The sequence below is a fragment of the Penicillium atrosanguineum genome (assembly GCF_028827265.1).
Source record: "Penicillium atrosanguineum strain IBT 20685 chromosome Unknown utg000004l_segment0_segment0, whole genome shotgun sequence".
Classification (NCBI taxonomy): domain Eukaryota; kingdom Fungi; phylum Ascomycota; class Eurotiomycetes; order Eurotiales; family Aspergillaceae; genus Penicillium; species Penicillium atrosanguineum.
In genome coordinates, this window is record NW_026623136.1 from 1,328,859 (window position 1) to 1,344,377 (window position 15,519).

General features: G+C 54.7%; 3 protein-coding genes across 3 annotated transcripts; all 3 read left to right on the top strand.

Moving 5' to 3' along the window:
• Nucleotides 1-1,250: 1,250 nt before the first annotated feature.
• On the top strand, nucleotides 1,251-6,682 carry N7443_005809 (uncharacterized protein; the record flags this gene model as incomplete). Its single annotated transcript, XM_056885865.1, has 6 exons — nucleotides 1,251-1,289; nucleotides 1,356-1,376; nucleotides 1,515-1,541; nucleotides 1,616-1,987; nucleotides 2,056-6,276; nucleotides 6,329-6,682. 6 exons carry the CDS (start codon nucleotides 1,251-1,253, stop codon nucleotides 6,680-6,682), a joined length of 5,034 nt encoding a protein of 1,677 aa, XP_056741313.1.
• A 2,482-nt stretch (nucleotides 6,683-9,164) lies between these two features.
• Nucleotides 9,165-12,802, top strand: N7443_005810 (pyruvate carboxylase; the record flags this gene model as incomplete). The annotated part of the gene is made up of 2 exons (XM_056885866.1): nucleotides 9,165-12,638; nucleotides 12,695-12,802. The coding sequence occupies 2 exons, from the start codon at nucleotides 9,165-9,167 to the stop codon at nucleotides 12,800-12,802; spliced, it is 3,582 nt and encodes a 1,193-aa protein (XP_056741314.1).
• A 765-nt stretch (nucleotides 12,803-13,567) lies between these two features.
• N7443_005811 (putative carboxylesterase) lies at nucleotides 13,568-15,295 on the top strand (the record flags this gene model as incomplete). The annotated part of the gene is made up of 3 exons (XM_056885867.1): nucleotides 13,568-13,919; nucleotides 13,972-14,250; nucleotides 14,310-15,295. The coding sequence occupies 3 exons, from the start codon at nucleotides 13,568-13,570 to the stop codon at nucleotides 15,293-15,295; spliced, it is 1,617 nt and encodes a 538-aa protein (XP_056741315.1).
• Between the last annotated feature and the right edge of the window lie 224 nt (nucleotides 15,296-15,519).

Below are 15,519 nucleotides of genomic sequence, written 5' to 3' on the forward strand. Positions count from 1 at the left end.
TGGCTTAGCGTGGAGGGAGGCTGACCCCGAGATCCTTTCGGTCTTGGCTACCCTGGGGAAGAGCTAACCAGTTGGGTGAGATCGGGACCTCGGTGATGATGGGCCAATGATGCGAGCATCAGTCGGCATGGAAGAAATTCAAAAGGGACGTCTGTGCAAGCCACAGGCCCTGTTTGCGCGGACATTGTCCGTTAAAGAGGCTTGGGGAGAATGGAGATCTTATGGACATTTGGAGAGGCAGTTATCAAGACCCGGTTTTGGAATTCTTGGGTACAAATTGACCGCATTTTGCTGACGCAAGTACGTTTGAGTGATTAGATTTTATTCTCCGCATCGTCTCGATCACCATGTAGGTGCAGGACTGTTCTGTGGAACCAACTTCGCGTGGTCTGCAGGTTGAGGAGAGGCGATGCGTGGAATGCCTGCCAAGAGGGTCCAAAGGCCCACCCGCCCCTATCACGGCAGAGCACCGGGGGGGCAGGTGGCAGGAGAATTGATCGAGGTATATCATAAATCATGGATGAACCGATCAATGGATATTCAACTTAGTGAGTTTCCATTATGTCCCCATCTCATCGTTGTTTGAGACTCAAGTGCTTGAAATGTCTGGCGTTAGAGAACTCCAGGGTGGATCTGTGATTGACACTCGTATACCAACCTTGGAACAGCTTCCCGACAGTGTATAGCTACCTAAGCTTTCAAATGACGGTGTCGATTATCTCCTCCGATACTTCTATAATGACATTTGTGAGATATTTGAAATATATATTTGTGAACTGTTGGAAATGCCCTGTCCGCGTGGAATGGAGGGAGATTGCGGCGGTGGAGACACGAGGTAGTAAAACCGGGTGCAAGTGAATGACAGCTAGGACTTCTCAGCATCAGAAGGTAGTTTCCACGCTTGCAATCCCAAGCTCATCAGCTCTTCGGCATCTGAATAAGAATATCTCTCATTTCCTCTACTTCACCTTGCACTGTTCTCATTCTGATTCTTATTCTTATTCTCATTCAATGACGCAGCCCCGTGCCCCTGTCTCACGTGACGCCCCATAAGCGACACCTCAGCAACGACAACAGCGGCCTCCTGAGGTCACTTCCGCTTCTTCAGATTCCCTACCCCCTCACTCTTCTCCCCCCATCTTCTTCTTCTTACTTGATTCCCTTCTTATCACTCCTTCTCCTTTCCAATTACGTTTTCTTTGCGTGGCGTTTCCTTGGGTGGTCAAGGTCGTGCTGCGGCCTAAGTAAATATGGCACCTCTGCCCATCAAGTTCACAGAACTGGTCAATGTACGTCGCGCTCCACTTGCGCCCCAAGTTTGAATCTGTGAATACTAATCGCTTTTTATGCTACAGTTGACCTCCGTTGGTATCGATGTATGTCTCGCTTCCGCCGTCCTCCCCCAAATACCCACTTCGCGACCAGCTCCCGATGCGCGACGGATACCCCGGTCGCACCCGGAAGACTGCCCGTAGCCATCATGACTGTTTACTGACATCAAACCCGCTCTCTAGTCAGGTTCCATCGGTTTCAACCAATGCGTGAGTGATCAATTCTCCGACCCAAAACAAGCGGTGATGAGGGAATGGCTAATGAGACGTTATCGCACTAACAGACTCTCGAATCCGATCATTATGTTTGCGTTCGCCAGAAGCTCGAGACGGACGATAAGCCACAAGTCATCATTGTTGACTTGAAAAACAACAATGAGGTTATGAGGCGGCCGATCAATGCTGACAGTGCTATCATGCACTGGAGCAAGAATATCATCGCTCTCAAGGCCCAGGGCCGCACAGTTCAGATCTTCGACCTTGAGGCGAAGCAAAAGCTCAAGTCCGCCGTTATGAACGAGGATATCGCATACTGGAAGTGGTTCAGTGACAGGTCTCTGGGCCTGGTCACCGACAACGCCGTTTACCACTGGGATGTCTATGACGCCACTCAGCAGAACCCGGTCAAGATGTTTGACCGACTCCCCAACCTGGCTGTACGTGCGCTCTGTGCTGGACGATTTTATGCGGTTGCCAAATATACTGACTGGGGTGCTATTCTTAGGGTTGCCAAATTATCAATTACCGTGTCAACTCCGAAGAGAAGTGGATGGTCTTGGTCGGTATTAGCCAACAGCAGGGTCGCGTTGTGGGATCGATGCAGCTCTACTCGAAGGAGCGCGGAATTTCACAGTTCATTGAGGGACATGCTGCTGCTTTCGCCGATATTAACGTTGAGGGCTCTGCTCTCCCCCACCACCTCTTCACCTTCGCCGTTCGAACCCAGACCGGCGCCAAGCTCCAGATCGCCGAGATCGACCACCAAGAACCGAACCCGAGATTCCAGAAGAAGGCCGTGGAGGTGTTCTTCCCCCAGGAAGCCGTCAATGACTTCCCTGTGGCGATGCAGGTCTCCACCAAGTACGACGTGGTTTACCTCGTCACCAAGTATGGCTTCATCCACCTGTACGATCTCGAGACTGGTACTTGCATTTTCATGAACCGCATTTCCAGCGAGACTATCTTCACCACTGCTGCGGATAACGATGGGGCGGGTCTGGTCGGTGTCAACCGTAAGGGTCAAGTTCTGTCCGTCAGCGTTGATGAAAGCACAATTATCGATTACTTGATGAACAACCCCGCCATGTCGGGTCTTGCCGTCAAGCTTGCCTCCAGAGCCGGACTCCCCGGGGCCGACCACTTGTACCAGCAACAATTCGATACTCTCGTCAACTCGGGCAATTTCTCCGAGGCCGCCAAGGTTGCTGCCAACTCTCCCCGTGGATTCCTCCGTACCCCCGAGACGATCAACCGCTTCAAGAACGCCCCCCAGACCGGCCAGATGTCGGTCATCCTGCAGTACTTCGGTATGCTGCTTGATAAGGGCTCATTGAACAAGTATGAGAGTGTGGAGCTGGTCCGGCCTGTGTTGCAGCAGAACCGCAAGCATTTGCTGGAGAAGTGGATGAGCGAGAAGAAGCTAGAGTCCTCGGAGGAGCTTGGAGACATTATCCGCCCCTACGACATGCCTTTGGCTCTGACCGTGTACCTTCAGGCCAACATCCCCCACAAGGTTGTTGCTGGCTTTGCCGAGACCGGCCAGTTCGACAAGATTCTCGCTTACTCCAAGCAAGTTGGTTATCAGCCCGACTACACCCAGCTTTTGCAGCACATCGTGCGGGTGAACCCTGAGAAGGGTGCGGAGTTTGCTACCCAGCTTGCCAACGAGGAGACCGGTGCTCTCGTGGATCTCGACCGGGTTGTTGATGTGTTCTTGTCCCAGAACATGGTTCAGCAAGCTACTTCTTTCCTGCTGGACGCATTGAAGGACAACAAGCCCGAGCAGGGTGCCCTGCAGACCCGCCTTTTGGAAATGAACCTAGTCAATGCTCCTCAGGTTGCGGATGCCATCCTGGGCAACGAGATCTTCACCCACTACGATCGCCCTCGCGTCGCGCAGCTTTGCGAGAATGCTGGTCTCATCCAGCGTGCTCTGGAGAACACCGATGACTCTTCCGTCATCAAGCGCAACATCGTCCGTACCGACAAGCTGTCTCCCGAGTGGCTGATGAGCTACTTTGGCCGTCTGTCTGTGGAGCAGTCCCTTGAGTGCATGGATACTATGCTGGAGGTGAACATTCGCCTGAACCTGCAGTCTGTTGTCCAGATCGCCACCAAGTTCTCCGATCTCCTAGGTGCCAATCGTTTGATCGACCTCTTTGAGAAGTACCGCACTGCTGAGGGTCTCTACTACTACCTTGGCAGCATTGTCAACCTCAGCGAGGACCCCGAGGTGCACTTCAAGTACATTGAGGCCGCCACTGCTATGAACCAGATCACTGAGGTCGAGCGTATCTGCCGTGAGAGCCAGTACTACAACGCCGAGAAGGTTAAGAACTTCTTGAAGGAGGCCCACCTGACTGAGCAGCTCCCTCTCATCATTGTTTGCGATCGCTTCAACTTCATCCACGACTTGGTTCTCTACCTCTACCAGAACCAGCAGTTCAAGTCCATTGAGGTGTACGTGCAACGCGTTAACCCCTCTCGTGCCCCTGCGGTCATTGGTGGTCTGCTTGATGTCGACTGCGATGAGAACATCATCAAGGGTCTCCTCAGCAGCGTGGATCCCGCTTTGATCCCTATCGATGAGCTTGTCAACGAGGTTGAGAGTCGCAACCGTCTCAAGCTGCTTCTGCCCTTCCTTGAAGCTACTCTTGCCACTGGCAACCAGCAGCAGGCTGTCTACAATGCTCTCGCCAAGATCTACATCGACAGCAACAACAACCCCGAGAAGTTCCTCAAGGAGAACGACATGTACGACACCTTGACTGTCGGAAAGTACTGCGAGAAGCGCGACCCCAACCTGGCCTACATTGCCTACCACAAGGGTCAGAACGACTTGGAGTTGATCAGCATCACTAACGAGAACTCCATGTACCGTGCCCAGGCCCGTTACCTTGTTGAGCGTGCCGACCCGGAGATCTGGACCTTCGTTCTGAGCGAGAACAACGTCCACCGCCGCTCCCTAGTGGATCAGGTTATTGCTACTGCTGTTCCTGAGTCTACTGAGCCCGACAAGGTTTCTGTCGCTGTCAAGTGCTTCCTCGACGCTGACCTTCCTGGTGAGCTTATCGAGCTGCTCGAGAAGATCATTCTGGAGCCCTCACCCTTTAGCGACAACACCAGCTTGCAGAACCTGCTGATGTTGACTGCCGCCAAGGCTGACAAGGGTCGTCTGATGGACTACATCCACCAGCTCAACGAGTTCTCTGCTGATGAGATTGCCGAGATGTGTATCAGTGTTGGTCTGTACGAGGAGGCCTTTGAGATCTACAAGAAGGTCAACAACTACCTCGCTGCTGTCAACGTCCTGGTTGAGAACATCGTCAGCATCGACCGTGCCCAGGAGTTCGCTGAGCGTGTTGAGCTCCCCGATGTTTGGAGCAAGGTTGCCAAGGCTCAGCTCGATGGTCTCCGTATCTCCGACTCCATTGAGTCTTACATCCGTGCTGGTGACCCGTCCAACTACAACGAGGTCATCGAGACTGCCACTCATGCCGGCAAGGATGAGGACCTCGTCAAGTTCCTTCGCATGGCCCGCAAGACCCTGCGTGAGCCTGCCATTGACACTGGTCTCGCCTTCTGCTTCGCCCGTCTGGACCAGCTTAATGAGCTTGAGGACTTCCTTCGCTCTACCAATGTCGCCAACATCGAGGCTTCCGGTGACAAGGCCTACGAAGAGGGTTACCACCAGGCCGCCAAGATCTTCTTCACCAGCATCTCCAACTGGGCCAAGTTGGCGACTACCTTGGTGCACCTCGAGGAGTACCAGGCCGCCGTTGAGTGTGCTCGCAAGGCCAACAGCGTCAAGGTCTGGAAGCAGGTCAACGAGGCCTGCGTTGACAAGAAGGAGTTCCGTCTGGCCCAGATTTGCGGTCTTAACCTCATTGTCCACGCCGAGGAGTTGCAAACCCTGGTTCGCCAGTACGAGCGTAACGGCTACTTCGATGAGCTGATCGCTGTCCTGGAGGCTGGCCTCGGTCTGGAGCGTGCTCACATGGGTATGTTCACCGAATTGGGCATTGCTCTGACCAAGTACCACCCCGATCGTGTGATGGAGCATCTCAAGCTCTTCTGGTCTCGCATCAACATCCCCAAGATGATCCGTGCCTGCGAGGAGGCTAGCCTTTGGCCCGAGCTGGTCTTCTTGTACTGCCACTACGACGAGTGGGACAACGCCGCTTTGGCCATGATGGAGCGTGCTGCCGACGCCTGGGAGCACCACTCCTTCAAGGATATCGTGGTCAAGGTTGCCAACCTGGAGATCTACTACCGTGCCCTGAACTTCTACCTGCAGGAGCAGCCCCTTCTCATCACCGACCTGCTCCAGGTCCTCACCCCCCGTGTCGATGTCAGCCGCGTCGTGCGCATCTTCCAGAGCTCCGACAACATTCCCCTGATCAAGCCCTTCTTGCTTAATGTCCAGACCCAGAACAAGAAGGCCGTTAACGACGCCATCAACGAGCTGTTGATCGAGGAGGAGGACTACAAGACTCTGCGCGACTCCGTCGACAACTATGACAACTTCGATGCCGTTGACCTCGCCCAGCGTCTGGAGAAGCACGATCTCATCTTCTTCCGCCAGATCGCCGCCAGCATCTACCGTAACAACAAGCGCTGGGAGAAGTCGATTGCCCTGTCCAAGCAGGACAAGCTCTACAAGGACGCCATCGAGACAGCCGCCATCTCCGCCAAGTCTGAGGTGGTGGAGGATCTCCTCCGCTACGTAAGTTATACTCTTATCTCGTCTCAACACCCTCACACTAACATGGACACAGTTCGTCGACATTGGCAGCCGCGAGTGCTACGTCGGCATGCTCTACGCCTGCTACGACTTGATCCGCCCCGACGTGATCATGGAGGTCTCATGGCGCAAGGGTCTGCACGACTTCACTATGCCGTACATGATCAACTTCTTGTGCGAGCAAACCCGCACAATCGAAATGTTGAAGAAGGACAACGAGGAGCGCAAGTCCAAGGAGAAGACGCACCAGGTCGAGGAGGACAACACTCCGATCCTGGGCGGCTCGCGACTGATGCTGACTCAAGGCCCGGTCCCGCCTGCCAGCCCCATGCCATACGGTCAAGCCAACGGCCTCACCCCGCAGGCCACCGGCTACCGAGCATTCTAGAAATCTTGATTCCTCTTTCTTTTCTTATGTGTAACATAAAGCGACGTGATGACCTCTTGGTGCGAGCAAAACGAGACGAGGGACAGGCAGATCGCCAGCAGGTGGAGGGACTTCATGCCCGTTAATTTGGTTGTCTTTTCTATTTCCCTTTTTTTTTTTAACTCCAATGTATTTGATAGGCTTTTATTCTTCAGTTACCCGGCCTGGACCGTGGTTATTACAGTAATGGCATTGCGTTCTCGACTTCCAAGGTTACCCCCCCCCCCCCCCCCCTGTGTTCACCGTATTTTGTGCAAGAGTGCCGGTGCCCAGTGTTGGTGTTACATGTGCATCAATATTGAGACTGCCAAGGACGATCCGATGAAGACAACCACCCCGCCAAGACGCCAAGGGCCATCATTCGCAACTATTTGCACGGAGACAAATAGTCAGAACAGCGAGGGATGCCCAGTCCGGTGGGTTTGATGATTTCTCGCCCCGCCGAGCGTGGGACAGATTCCAGCCCGCTTGGTTAGTGGAGCTCAGAGACCTCGGCATGTTGCACTAGATCCAGGTCCCCATATCTTTGCCTAATTTAGTCGGCTTTCATTCAGCTCTGAAGTCACGCGTACATCTTAGTGTCCTAGTGTCCTAGTGTTCTGGGTCTATAGCCTTGGAAAAGGAACCGGGCATACGTAGTCCTCATCCGCACCGGCTGGATGGAACAAGGGAAGTCCGGGGATATATTTACCCCGTGGAGAAGTTGAGCTATGTGCATCACTGAGGATCTCGATAAGCCACGCCACTGGAAAAATAGTGGAAAAATAGTGGCAGTGAATTTTCCCGTTCCCGGCTACTTGCGATCGCTGCGCCTAGTTTCGTTTCTGTGAATAGCGAACACCGGAGTGAGCCAGGGGACTTCGTTGAAAGGGTCTTGCTGACGTGGATGCGATGGTGACGTTTCTGACGGATAAATGAGAACTTGCAGAGTCGAGTCGAGAGCGAGATAAGAGATTCAATCTCGGGCGGTGATTGAGCGAGATAGCTCGGTTTCCAAGTGCTTATCGCGGGGCAGGCATTTAGCCTATTGAAGATGGCTATTTGGTATAGAGGACATCGGACAGGTCGAGGGTCTGGAGCTCTGGGCGCGGCGATCATTCGCCATTTCTCAGGATACAGGGATATCGCGTCTACAATGTACTGTACTCTACTTCCATACATAATGTTTGCACGCGGTTCTTGGTATTCACTTGGCCCCGCTTGGCTGTGTTTGTGACTGGGGGGAGGGGAATATGTCATCTGGGAGATCATCGCAACGCCAAGTTAAGCAGGAGCAAGGGGATTGTCTGGAATTCGAAACGTGACTCCCATGGTGGCTCCTCATTGCAGCGCCGTCCTCGCGGTCCTCATCGTCGGATGGGGACACCGAGACGGCTGGGCTATCGTACTTGATTCGGAAGATTGAGAGACTAGGAGATCCCTTCCTCTAGGGATTGGCAGGATTGGCACACATGACCTGACCTGAAGGGCTTTTGCGGGACACTTTTGCGGGACAAATCGATCCCATGAGTCAAGATCGGAGATGAAATCGGAGCGGAACTCCTAGGTTGAAGCAAGATGGGAAATGCAGTCTGGAGTCGGAATGACTTTCCCCGAGGTGAACCATTCAGGCACTGTCATGTCCAAGCACGGCGTGAGGAATTAATAGATTTGATTGGTAGTATGTGGGGGTGAGTCTGCACATGTCGAAAGTTCTCCGAGTCTCCCCCGGACCCTCCAGGTTTCCCGTCGATACCCGTTCTGCGTGAGTTAGGAGTTTCTGGGCTCTACGGAATGCGAAACCTAGGGCTGATGGGGCCCGAGGACCCGAGGTTCTCCTGGGCCTAATCCACCCGATCATGTCGAGATGTGGGTTGTAGCGTCGATGAGATCATCGGGGGAGATCGAGCCGAAGTCGCCAGCGAGGGAATAAGGGGGTTGGGGAGCGATGAGGATAGAGCTAATGGGAATACATAAGACGACCCGCCGGAGAACATAAGGAGCAAAAAAAAAAAAAGGTCTAGAAAATCTGGGCAAACCCTTAGAGTCGAACGGTGAACCGGTGAAGAGCGTGTTACCTCATTGCGGAAGTCACAGCGACCCCCCGGAAAAGCTGCAGATCGCCTCGTGATCCTATCTCTCTACTCTCTCCCCTTCCCTTTTATCTACCCCTCCCCAGGCTTGTTTTTTTTTTTCTCTCCTTCCGAGCTCCTGTCTTCTTTCACTGCAATCTGATTCCGGGGTAATCATCATCTTAATAAACTATCCCTGGAGTGATTGCGCTACTTCCTGCCGACACCGGGAGTGTAGAGCTTCGTCCCAGCTTCTAGGTGAGTCATTCCGGGAATCTCTGCGATTGAATGGCATTGCAGATGAATTGATTCGAATTGACTGACTTTTCTCCAGATTCTGTGTAAAATACCTCCATTCTCTCACTTTCACATCCTCCCCCCCGCCTTGCATCATGGCTGCCCCGCACCGCCAGCCGGAGGACGCTATCGATGATGCCGACTTCATCGAGGACCACGCTGGGCATCACCAGGACTCTGTCCACCGGCGCCTGCGTGCCAACTCGACGATTATGCACTTCCAGAAGATCTTAGTCGCCAACCGAGGTGAAATTCCCATTCGTATCTTCCGAACAGCTCACGAGCTGTCCCTGCAGACGGTCGCTGTGTTCTCCCATGAGGACCGCCTGTCCATGCATCGTCAGAAGGCCGATGAGGCCTACATGATTGGCCATCGTGGCCAGTACACCCCCGTCGGTGCCTATTTGGCCGGCGACGAGATCATCAAGATCGCCCAGGAGCACGGCGTGCATCTGATCCACCCTGGCTACGGCTTCCTCTCGGAAAACGCCGAATTTGCCCGGAAGGTCGAGAAAGCAGGCATCGTTTTCGTGGGTCCGACCCCCGACACCATTGACGCCCTGGGTGACAAGGTCTCTGCCCGTCGGGCGGCCATCAAGTGCCAGGTCCCGGTTGTTCCCGGCACGGAGGGCCCCGTCGAGCGCTTCGAGGAGGTCAAGTCCTTCACTGATGAGTATGGCTTCCCCATCATCATCAAGGCCGCCTTCGGTGGTGGTGGCCGTGGTATGCGTGTCGTCCGCAACCAGTCGGAGCTGCGCGATTCCTTCCAGCGTGCCACCTCCGAGGCCAAGACTGCCTTCGGCAACGGTACTGTCTTCGTCGAGCGCTTCCTCGACAAACCCAAGCACATTGAGGTCCAGCTGCTCGGTGACAACCAGGGTAACGTCGTCCACCTGTTCGAGCGTGACTGCTCCGTTCAGCGTCGTCACCAGAAGGTCGTCGAGATTGCCCCCGCCAAGGACCTCCCCGTCGATGTCCGTGACAAGATTCTGGCCGATGCCGTCAAACTGGCCAAGTCGGTCAAGTACCGCAACGCCGGTACCGCCGAGTTCCTGGTCGACCAGCAGAACCGCTACTACTTCATTGAGATCAACCCCCGTATCCAGGTCGAGCACACCATCACCGAGGAGATCACTGGCATTGATATCGTCGCTGCTCAGATCCAGATTGCCGCCGGTGCTACTCTGGAGCAGCTCGGCCTGACCCAGGACCGCATCTCCACCCGTGGTTTCGCCATTCAGTGCCGTATCACTACTGAGGACCCCTCCAAGGGCTTCTCCCCCGACACTGGTAAGATCGAGGTCTACCGCTCCGCCGGTGGTAACGGTGTCCGTCTGGACGGTGGTAACGGGTTCGCCGGTGCCATCATCACCCCTCACTATGACTCCATGCTGGTCAAGTGCACATGCCGTGGCTCCACCTACGAGATTGTGCGCCGCAAGATGCTGCGTGCTCTTGTTGAGTTCCGTATCCGCGGTGTCAAGACCAACATTCCCTTCCTCGCTTCCCTACTGAGCCACCCCGTCTTCATTGATGGTACCTGCTGGACTACTTTCATTGATGACACCCCCGAGCTCTTCGCTCTGGTCAACTCTCAGAACCGTGCCCAGAAGCTGCTCACCTACCTCGGTGATGTTGCCGTCAACGGCAGCAGCATCAAGGGCCAGATCGGCGAGCCCAAGTTCAAGGGCGAGATCATCAAGCCCATCCTCAAGGATTCTGCGGGTAACGCCCTTGACGTTTCGCAGCCCTGCCAGAAGGGCTGGAAGCAGATTATTGACTCCCAGGGCCCCGACGCCTTCGCCAAGGCTGTGCGCGCCAACAAGGGCTGCTTGCTCATGGACACCACCTGGCGTGATGCCCACCAGTCGCTGCTCGCCACCCGTGTGCGTACTATTGACATGCTCAACATCGCCCACGAGACTAGCCACGCTCTCCAGAACGCTTACAGTCTGGAGTGCTGGGGTGGCGCTACCTTCGACGTCGCCATGCGGTTCCTCTACGAGGACCCCTGGGACCGTCTGCGCAAGCTCCGCAAGGCCGTTCCCAACATTCCCTTCCAGATGCTGCTGCGCGGCGCTAACGGTGTTGCCTACTCCTCCCTTCCCGACAACGCCATCTACCACTTCTGTAAGCAGGCTAAGAAGTACGGTGTTGACATCTTCCGTGTCTTCGATGCTCTCAACGACGTCGACCAGCTCGAGGTCGGCATCAAGGCTGTTCAGGAGGCCGGTGGCGTGGTCGAGGCCACCATCTGCTACAGCGGTGACATGCTGAACCCCGCCAAGAAGTACAACCTCGAGTACTACCTCTCCCTGGTTGACCGTATCGTCAAGTTGGGCACCCACGTTCTGGGTATCAAGGATATGGCCGGTGTTCTGAAGCCCCAGGCCGCTCGCCTGCTGGTCGGCTCCATCCGTGAGCGCTACCCCGACCTCCCCATTCACGTTCACACCCACGACTCCGCTGGTACCGGTGTGGCTTCCATGATTGCCTGCGCCCAGGCTGGCGCTGACGCCGTCGATGCCGCCACCGACAGCTTGTCCGGTATGACCTCTCAGCCCAGCATCGGTGCCATCTTGGCCTCGCTTGCCGGCACCGAGCAGGACCCCCAGCTCGACGCTGCTCATGTCCGTGCCCTGGACACCTACTGGGCTCAGCTCCGTCTCCTCTACTCTCCCTTCGAGGCTGGTCTCACCGGCCCTGACCCCGAGGTCTACGAGCACGAAATCCCCGGTGGCCAGCTGACCAATTTGATCTTCCAGGCCAGCCAGCTCGGTCTCGGCCAGCAGTGGGCACAGACCAAGAAGGCCTACGAGCAGGCCAACGACCTCCTCGGTGACATCGTCAAGGTTACCCCGACCTCCAAGGTCGTCGGTGACCTGGCCCAGTTCATGGTCTCCAACAAGCTGACCCACGAGGACGTCATCGAGCGCGCCGGCGAGCTGGACTTCCCTGGCTCCGTCCTCGAGTTCCTCGAGGGTCTCATGGGCCAGCCCTTCGGCGGCTTCCCCGAGCCCCTTCGCTCCAGGGCCCTCCGCGACCGCCGCAAGCTCGAGAAGCGCCCCGGTCTGTACCTCGAGCCCCTCGACCTGCCCGGCATCAAGAACCAGATTCGCGAGAAGTTCGGCGCTGCGACTGAATGCGACGTGGCTTCCTACGCCATGTACCCCAAGGTGTTTGAAGACTACCGCAAGTTCGTGCAGAAGTTCGGCGATCTCTCCGTTCTGCCCACGCGCTACTTCCTGGCCAAGCCCGAGATCGGTGAGGAGTTCCACGTCGAGTTGGAGAAGGGCAAGGTCCTCATTCTCAAGCTCCTCGCTATCGGTCCCCTCTCCGAGCAGACTGGTCAGCGTGAGGTCTTCTATGAAGTCAACGGTGAAGTCCGCCAGGTCAGCGTCGATGACCAGAACGCTTCCATTGACAACATTGCCCGCCCCAAGGCCGATGCCGCGGATAGCAGCCAGGTCGGCGCCCCCATGAGCGGTGTCGTTGTTGAGATTCGGGTGCACGACGGTCACGAGGTGAAGAAGGGTGATCCTATTGCGGTGCTGAGCGCCATGAAGATGGTAAGTTCTCTTCTCTTCACAAACTACCCATCGCACAATTACTAACCTTCCACTAGGAAATGGTTATCTCTGCTCCTCACAGCGGCAAGGTCTCCGGCCTTCTCGTCAAGGAGGGTGACTCCGTCGACGGCCAGGACCTCATTTGCAGGATTGGCAAGGCGTAAAAAAGAGCCTAGATGGTTTGGCTTCTGTGTATAAGACGTGCACGACCTTGATGCGCAAAGATATGACGATAGCTTCTAGCGTTGGTGTCCCAGTGGGACTTGGTTTGGTTATGGTTATCATGTTGGTTTCGTTATATTTAAATGTTGAATGGTATTTTAAATCTTTTATCTTCGTCTGGTTTGTAGGTGCATTGTGTAATACCTAGTCAATTGTGAGGCTGCGTAGATGATCAGAAATGGGCCCAGTGGGGTTAGCTTGCGAAAAGCCACGTCCGATGGAACATTTGCAGGTACGAGAAGGATCATTATATGGGATGTGTTTGCGTTTGTGTTTGTGTTTCAAGACCGCTGGGATTCCACCCGTGGACCAAGCCATCCCAAACCTTCCAATCCAATTCTGCTATTTAGGAACTACCCAGGGCATTGAATTCCGAAAGTGCTATCTCGGCACCAGATCTAGTCGCCGACCTCCTCTCCCCGCAAACCCCAAGCCCCAAACCAAATTGCCGATCCGCTCGTCTGCATCACCAATAAGCGGCTTGATATTCTTTATCTCGGCAATACGTATCATCGCATGCGCTACTGCGGAATGCCCTCCGAGGGCAGATAAAAGCAGAGTCCTGTCCTGTTCGTCGGGCACGCAAGCCAGGGTCCAGGAAACCACCCCAAGTTCAATCCAATCTCAATTGAGATTTCTTAAGGAATACTCCACCTCACTTATAGAACACAAATCAGATACCTCCCGCCTTTGAACTGCTCACCAAGATGGAAACTACTCGTCGTCCATTTACCCTCTCCCTCGCACAGCGCGGCGTCATCCAGGGCTCCACTATCTCCGCCGGTTCGGAATTGTGCCACTACTTCGGCGGCGTGCGATATGCTCTCCCGCCACTACAACGCTGGCGCCGTGCCCGCAAACTTCCATCGTCCTTTACTTACGGCAGTAAAGACGCACCTGGTGTATGCGACGGTGGAGCGGGATTATGTCCGCAGCCCGGGTTCCTGGACCTCTCGCCAGAGAAGCCTGAAGCATGGGACGAGGATTGTTTCCAGTGTAACGTGTGGGTGCCCACGGGAACACCTCCGCGCGATGGATGGCCGGTGATGATATTCATCCGTAAGTGGCTTTCAATTGGTACTTTAACAAGGACAATGGCTAATATGAACAGATGGTGGATGGCTTCAATTCGGCTCGCCGAATGGCTTCAACGCTGCGGCACTGATTGGCGAGACGGAGTTCAAGGCTGTCTTTGTTCTGCCTGCATACCGAGTCAACTTGTTCGGGTTCTTGTACTCTGCGGAACTTGAGCAGGATGCTGCGGATGTGGGGGAGACTGTTGGCAACCAAGGATTCTGGGACCAGAGACTCGCTTTGGAATGGACGAAGGAGAATATCAGTTTATTCGGTGGAAACCCCGATCAGATCACCATTTCTGGATACTCCGCGGGTAAGTCACAGTTCACCTCCTAATATCAACCCATACCACCCATCCTAACACACCCTCAGGCGCAAACTCCGTCTTCCACCAACTCGCCTACGACCTTCGCCAACCAATCGCCCACTCCATCGTCCGCCAGGCCGTAATCTACTCCAACAGCCCAGCCGTCCAACCTAAATCCCCCACCGAAACACAACCTCAGTTCAACGAACTCCTGACAGCCCTCTCAATCCCACTCTCCCTCTCCGCAACCGAAAAACTCGCTCGTCTCCGCTCCCTCTCCTCCAAAACCCTACTCGATGCAAGCAAAACAATAACCATCCACCAATTCCGCCCAACAACAGACGGTTCCTTCATCCTGCCCACCCTCTTCACGTCGCTAGACAACGGCACCTTCGCCCAATCTCTACTATCCCGAAATATCCGCCTCATACTAGGCGAATGCTCTGACGAACGCTTCCTATACGCAACCTGGTTCCCACCAAAGGAGAATACCCTCTCAGCACTACGCACCCGCTTAATCGCAGATTACCCAACCCACATCGTCGACGCAGTCCTACCACTCCACTACCCCAATGGAACCCTGCCACGGGGTATAAAGAACTGGGACGAAGATGCCTGGGGCCGTATCTACGCCGACATGCAAGTCTACCATATGCAGCGCGGACTTGTTCACGCGTTGACATGTAATACTGGCGGGGTTGATGCGTCGGCGCTGATTCATAGGTATAGGATTGAGTTCCGGGCGGAGTGTATGAGAGGAATTCCGGCTGAGTGGGGGGTTACGCATTCGAGTGATTATCCGTTGTGGTTTTGGGGGAATGGTGATGTTTTGACGGAGAAGGAGAAGAGAGGTACTTGGGTGGCGCTTGTCGGGCCATTGAGTAGGTTTGTGAAGGGGGAGGAGGAGTTTGGGTGGGGGGTTAGTGGGAGGGGGGTTAGGGTTATGGAGAAGGACGGCGGGGTTAAGATTAAGGGGGATGAGCTTTGGGAGGAGGGTGTTAGGGTTTGGAAGAGAGTTAGGGATGTTGATGGGGCGAGGGCGAGGCTTTGAGGGGGATGATGGTGTGTATATAGTGATTGGGGGGGGGGGGGTTAAATCTAGATTTGGATGCAATGTAGATAAATCTCATTTCCTCTTATCTCAGCTTAGTGTCGCTTTTAAATCGCTGGTAGCAAGTTGTACATATCTCAGGACAGGATATAAACATCATTGACAGGGGCTACGAATCATCGTAATCATGGAAAATAATATAAGAAGCATTGGATGAGACGAGC